Source organism: Chenopodium album, chromosome 15, assembly GCF_948465745.1.
Source record: "Chenopodium album chromosome 15, dcCheAlbu1.1, whole genome shotgun sequence".
Taxonomy (NCBI): domain Eukaryota; kingdom Viridiplantae; phylum Streptophyta; class Magnoliopsida; order Caryophyllales; family Amaranthaceae; genus Chenopodium; species Chenopodium album.
In genome coordinates, this window is record NC_137848.1 from 16,341,785 (window position 1) to 16,348,450 (window position 6,666).

The 6,666-nt window shown below is 34.6% G+C and overlaps 1 protein-coding gene across 1 annotated transcript; it reads left to right on the plus strand.

Annotated features, from left to right (window-relative positions):
* The first annotated feature begins 3,458 nt into the window (after positions 1-3,458).
* LOC145583023 (putative aspartic proteinase GIP2) lies at positions 3,459-5,508 on the plus strand. Its single transcript, XM_081640127.1, has one exon. The coding sequence runs from the start codon at positions 3,947-3,949 to the stop codon at positions 5,114-5,116; it is 1,170 nt and encodes a 389-aa protein (XP_081496253.1). The 5' UTR covers positions 3,459-3,946; the 3' UTR covers positions 5,117-5,508.
* Positions 5,509-6,666: the final 1,158 nt, after the last annotated feature.

The window sequence follows — 6,666 nt, forward strand, 5'->3', positions numbered from 1 at the left end:
TTGGGAAAGGGGCCTGGCTGGATGGCGCGACGGGGGAAGGGGAGGTCGGGGTAAGTGTTCGGCTGGCGGTGGAGATGTTGGGCACCAACCGTACCATCGCCGGTGGCTGCGCACGTGTGGGGGAGGGGGATAGGAGGTGGCTGGGAGATTTTTTTTGTTTTTTTTATTTATTTCTTTTAATTTTTTTTAATAATATTAATTAATTAATTAAAATTACAAAACCAATAAAACAATAACATGTGTCACGGTAATTTGTAAAAACAGGTTACCAAATGGTAATGTCTTGTTTAAAATTGACACCCCCAAAGGTTGTAATATTCATAAAACTCTATTTCTTTGATTATACACTTTGCCAGCGATTACTTTGACCATAAAGATTTTAAATTGCATATTAGTAAATTATTATTTCACTACAAGGAATTAGCAGTTTTGCGATAGCCAAAATTTGTTGCTAAAAATAACTAAAATTGTTGCAAAAAATAGTTACAGTAGTCAACTGTAGCAATGTGTTTGTCATAATTATATAAGTCGCAAAATTTTATTTTTATGACAGTTAAATTACGACGCTTTTACTAATTTCAACAACAGTTTTTCAAACTTTTCGCAAAAAATAAGCTTACGACAGCCTATAGCCGTTGTAAGTAACGGCGGCCTAAGAATCTATCGCAAAAATAGTTTTAGCGAAGGTTAAAAATCGTCCAAAAAAAAAGGAAGAAAGAAAGCCCTCCACCCCAGCTACAGCAGCCCTACTTCAATCCCTTCAGTCTTTACTCGCAAAAACCACACAAACAACCACCCACCGCCGCCAGAAACCACACAAAACCACCACCCACCACAAAAAATCACACAAAACCACCACCCACTACCCACCACCCACCACCACCAGAACCCACACGAACCACCACCCACCGCCACCAGAAACACCAAATTAACCCAAAGCGCACATTTTTTACCACATAAAACACTAAATCTGAAAAAAAAAAATCCAAAATTGACATACACGGTAGTGAAACTAAACACAAAATAAGAACAAATTGGCGAAATAAGAACAAAATAGCAAAAATAAGAACATAATTTTAAAAATAGAATCGCACAGTAGCGAAAATAAGAACAAAATAAACCAAAATAATAAAAATATATAAAAAAATAAACCAAAATAAACAACCACAATAATAAAAACTAAAAACACAAAAAATTCAACATGCCTTGCGAAAATTTCCTCTCTTCGGGTTTTCATGGCCAAATTCGCCCATAAAACTCTAGATCAGGAATTTTTATGGTCGAATTCGACCATGATAACTGTAGCTTGGTCCTAATCATCTTCGCAATATAAAAATCTGGAATTTTGATCATAAAAACTCCATGTCTGGAATTTTTATAGTTGAAATTGACAAAAAAAAAAAAAAAAACTCAACACCACGAAATTGAATCTCAATAACACGAAATTCGCTAAGCACCACCGCCGTTTTTGTAAACAAGGACAGAGGACGAGAAAGAAAGGATTGAATGAGGGACGATAAAGAAAAGTTGAGTGAGGACGAGAAACAAAGAGGAGAAGCTAAGGTGAGATGGAGAAGAGGCGAAAGGAGGAGATAGATGGAGATGAAACGGTGGACATAAGATTAGGGTTAGTTTGTTGTGGGCTTGCTGGGTATTTAAATGCCCGTAGTGATAAAAAAAAATACAATTCTACGACAGCCATAATATGTTGCAAAAACGCAGTTTTTCAAACCGTCGTAATTTGCGACAATTTATAAAATTTAATTATTTTTTTAATGTCCATTGCGATAGTTTTATCGTCCAAAAATGTCGTAATATTACGACAACTACTAAAACTGTCGTAGAATTAAAAAAAAAACTGCGACAGTTTTGCTAGCTGTCGTAGAAAAACTGTGGTGCCCGGATTCTAGTGGTGTTTTCGGGTGCAAATATTACTATATAACAGTCTAATTTTAATAAAGTAATCATTAAAACGAATCAAACAAAACTCAAAATGACTATGTTATATTTTATACTTTCGTCTTTTTTTTTTTTTGCTTGACGCACTTTGACTTTTATACTATTCATCACTCCTGCTTTGACTGTCTTTTGTGAATTATATGTAAAAAAAAACATATTTATATGAAATTTTGTTAGAATCGTTTCAATTAGTACTATCATAATATCAGTAACTTTACTAATTGGCTATTGGTGCGATAGTGATTAAGACTGCATTTGGTAGGGGGGACCATATATTCAATCCCCGCAACAACAGTTGGGAAGGAACTTGGATCTAATCACCCTGATTTTAATTTGTGCTAGACTAACTAGACTTCTAGTTATCAATCTTTGTCCAATATTTATCAAAATAATTAAGAGTAATAATATAACTATCCAAAAATTATATAATGAAATGGATAAGTACACTCAATTATCCTTTCTTTCTCCTTTATTTTTCTCAAAGGATAAGAACTCTAACAAATCTCTGACTACATAGACATATGTGTCACACTCACATATCCAATGAGCTGCCCAATTATCTCAACCAATCCACTCCCCCCACCGGAAACGCACATCATTGAATAAGTCAAATCATGACCACGTTGTACACACAATTCTATGTACAGTAAACAGTATTTGTACACCAACCGCATTCAAAACATCGTCGTGTACTCGCGTATTCACCTTTTTTTTTTTTTCAGTTTCCTACTCAGCAACACCGCAACACTTATCCAAAACACAAATACTCCATCCTTTTCAATTGTAATTTTGACACTATTTATAAAATAAAATAATATTCTAAATTTCTTTTAATATATAGTAGGAAAATTTGTTAGGTCTTTATATTTTTTACTACTCCCTCCCTCTTTTAATATAAAGCCTCATTTCCTTTTTGGATAAATCAAAATATAATATTTCTTTTTATTTAACACAAAGTCTTATATGCGGCCGGCCACACCGTGTGGCCAGTCACTATAAGGGGTACTTCGCTAGTGTAATGGGGGTTACTTGGTCAATTTTAAAGGGGTTACTTCATCATTGTTATAGAGTTACTCGGTCAGTGTTATAGGGGTTACTCGATAGGTATATAGGGGTTACTTAATCAATGTTATAGAGGTTACTTTAAGTGGCCACACGGTGTGGCCGGCCACACACAAGACGAGCTGTTTATTTAAAGGTTGTATTTTTTGACATAATTACCCCCTTTTTAATGAGTTGCGATCTTTATTCCTTTACTTTTTTGTAATTTTAACATTAATTTCGAACACTTTCTCTCTCTATCTCTTCAATTATTCCCAATTACTTTTTCTTTCTCTCTATTTCTCTCTAACCCACATGCACATATGTGTTTTTAATCATTAAATTTAAAAAATTTACAACTTAATTCCCGTGCAAAAACCAAAAGAGGTTTTGTATTAAGGGACGGCGACAGTAATAAGCAAATAACAATATTTAGGTCATCATGTTTGTATTGATAAATACGCACAATTCGAAAAATCAAATAGGGACGAAGGGAGTAATTTTGATTTGATCAAAACGCTAACCGTTATCTAAAACGCTTTTATCTTCAATATTCGCTGGCCATCTACGTTATCAAATCTCATAAAATACTTTAGGTCTTTAGGATACCCTTTTCCTCACTTTTAAAGAATCTTACCTGCTAATTCATATTAAAAGGACTTATAAGAGATTCCAGCTTATAAAACCTTTCTCTTTAACAAAAGGAAATGAAAAAGAACAAAAGAAAAGAAAAGAAAAAGAACAAAAAAAAAAAAAAAAAAGCAGCAGCGCAACACTTATCCTCATATCCACCGTCCAGCTTACCCTTTTCACCTCCCTCATCCAACGGTCCAAATCTCTCCTCTTTCCTACCTTAACCTTCCTTTTCCGCGGCGCCTCTCCAACGCAAATCAAACTTCTTCTTCAATAAATCAACAACTACTTTCTCTCTCCTCACAAACTTTCAATGGCTTCCTTCACTTTCTCTGTCTTAATCTTCTCTCTACTCCTCCCACTTTCTCTCTCATCAACTCTCATCCTTCCTCTCAACAAACACAAATCAACAAACCACTACTTGACCCGAATTCACCACGGGTCACATCTTGAACCCGCTGAACTCGTAGTAGATCTCAACTCCCCTCTTTTATGGGTTGACTGTTCATCTTCCCCTCAACCAACTGCCGTCAACTGCCGATCAATTCAGTGCACTTCCGCCGCATCGAATCCCTGCCCAACCTCAGCATATGCTAATCAGGCGTGCTTCCTCCCGCTGCGGAACCCCGCGGGGGGTTCCGCAACGGGTGAGCTTGTTGATAGCATCATTTCATTTTACGACAAAGTTTCGGTCGTTGATTCGTTCCTGATGTCATGTGCACCCTCGAAAATCTTATCCGCGCTGCCTACCGGGTCAAAGGGTGTTTTCGGGCTTGGAAAAACCCGGATTGGCCCGGTTTCTCAAATATCTCATATCATGGAGTACCCCAAGAAATTCTCCCTTTGTTTGTCCGACAACAATGGGATGATCTTAACTGGGAATGATGAAGGTGAGGTGTTTAAGTCAATGAGTTATACTCCATTAATTGACAATGAAGGGGATTCGTCTTACAATATCAATTTCAAATCAATCAAAGTTCAGAATAAGAAACTGCCACTCGATGGCGACACCTTATCAAGTATCAAAATTAGTACTGTCGACCCGTACTCGAAGATGGAAACAAGAATCTATCAAGAACTTGTTCAAGCTTTCGTAACCGAAGCCGAGGCGTTGAACCCGAATCTACTAAGAGTCCCACCTGAAGGAGGATTTGAGGTTTGCTTTGGTGTTGAAGGGTTTAAAGTAAGTCCAGTAATTGATCTGATTTTACAGAGTGAGATGGTGAAATGGAGGATTTATGGGCATAATTCAATGGTGAAGATAAATGATGAGATTATTTGTTTAGGGTTTTTGGATGGTGGGATTGATTTAAATGGGAGTTCAATGATTTTGGGTGGTCATCAATTGGAAAATAATTTGTTGGAATTTGATTTGGGAAGTTCAATGCTTGGGTTTAGTTCTTCTTTGCTCAAATTGCAATCTAGTTGCACTCAATTAAGTTCTTCTGCTATGGTTCAACAAATGGGTGCTCAATCTTCATGAGTTTCTGGTGGTTTTCTTTTCTAATTTTTTTTAAAATTTTTGTAAATTTTTTTTTAGTTTTTTCTAATTGTTGATTTTATAATTTTGGTGGGGTTTTACAATTTTGGGTATGAGTTAGTCATTAGTGACATTAGTCACACACTAATTAAACATGTGAATGAATATGCTTTTGGCATATTCTAAAGGTTTTTATTTATTATTTTTTATTATTTTTTTTTTATTTTTTTATTTTTTTTTTTTGTAAATGGGAAGTTTTTAAAAATATGTGTGGTGAAGAAATTTCCATAAATATATGGAGTATGTATGAACGAGAAAGAAAAAAATATCAAGAGTATAGATTTTATTACTCTTGGATATTTAATCTCTAATGTGAAGAATTAGTTGTTATCTTATTTCAAAATAGCATGGATTTTTATTGATTTTTTTAAGGGATTTTTAAAAGAGTGATTAGAGATGAATTAATCGTTCGGAATATGATTATATTGGTGCGGCGTCCACCTAGAAAACTAGAAACAGTCAAAAAGATGCCACAAACCTACAATTATTATCTTAATCGGAATATTAATATGCTTAATCCCTTAAATCAGCATATACCGTCATCATAATTAATCGCTAGTGCATCATCAATTCGTCGTAATAAGTCATTCATAAGGATTAATTTTATGTATGTATTCATAACCTTACAGTGCATTTGATAACTATATTATTCATTATCACTATTAGAAAGTACAAAAGATAAGTATATTTCAATTCAAACCCCTCATATCCAATTGCACACCCATTCCATTAGTGTATTTAATCACTAATTATTCATTATCACTATTAGAAAGTACGAAAGATAAGCATATTTCAATTCAAACCGCCATATTCAATCGCACACCCATTCCATCAATGTATTTGATCACTTAATTATTCATTATCGCTATTAGAAAGTACGAAAGATAAGCATATTTCAATTCAAACCCTCATATTCAATTGCACACCCGTTCCATATCATCTAAACACATCCTCAATTACAGGGAGTAAATGAAGTATATGAGACTATGAGTGGAACATTCTAAACAAAAGCTAGAATAATATATTCACGCAATCCTATATGATAATAGGTGAGTTATTATTCCACATTTTTACAACTCTCTAAATTCTCTCATCTTAACAATTATGCCATACCATTAGTTATTTGGGGTAAATGTACCAAATTTATTTGTAAATCAAGACATGTTAACAACACAAAAAATGAATTTGGAATCAAATATCGTCTAGTTACATTCAATGAATCTAGACAAGTTGGAGGGTTAGATTCGTCCCCCAAAGTAAAAGTAGGAGTGAGTATATCAATAGTTCACTTATCTAAATGTTAAAAATGTAAATTACTAGTGTTATAAATGTGAATGAATATGCTTTTGGCATATTCTAAGGGCATGTTCACTTCAGCTTAATATCAGTTGAGTTCAATTCAGTTCAGTTTAGTTCATCTCCAATCAGTTCAGTTCAGCTCTAATCAGTTCAGTTCAGTTCAGCTCTAATCAGTTCAGTTCAGTTCAGCACTA

Bases quoted from the DNA above. Each gene is read 5' to 3' on its own strand.
- LOC145583023 (XM_081640127.1), top strand. From the start codon at position 3,947: ATGGCTTCCTTCACTTTCTCTGTCTTAATCTTCTCTCTACTCCTCCCA.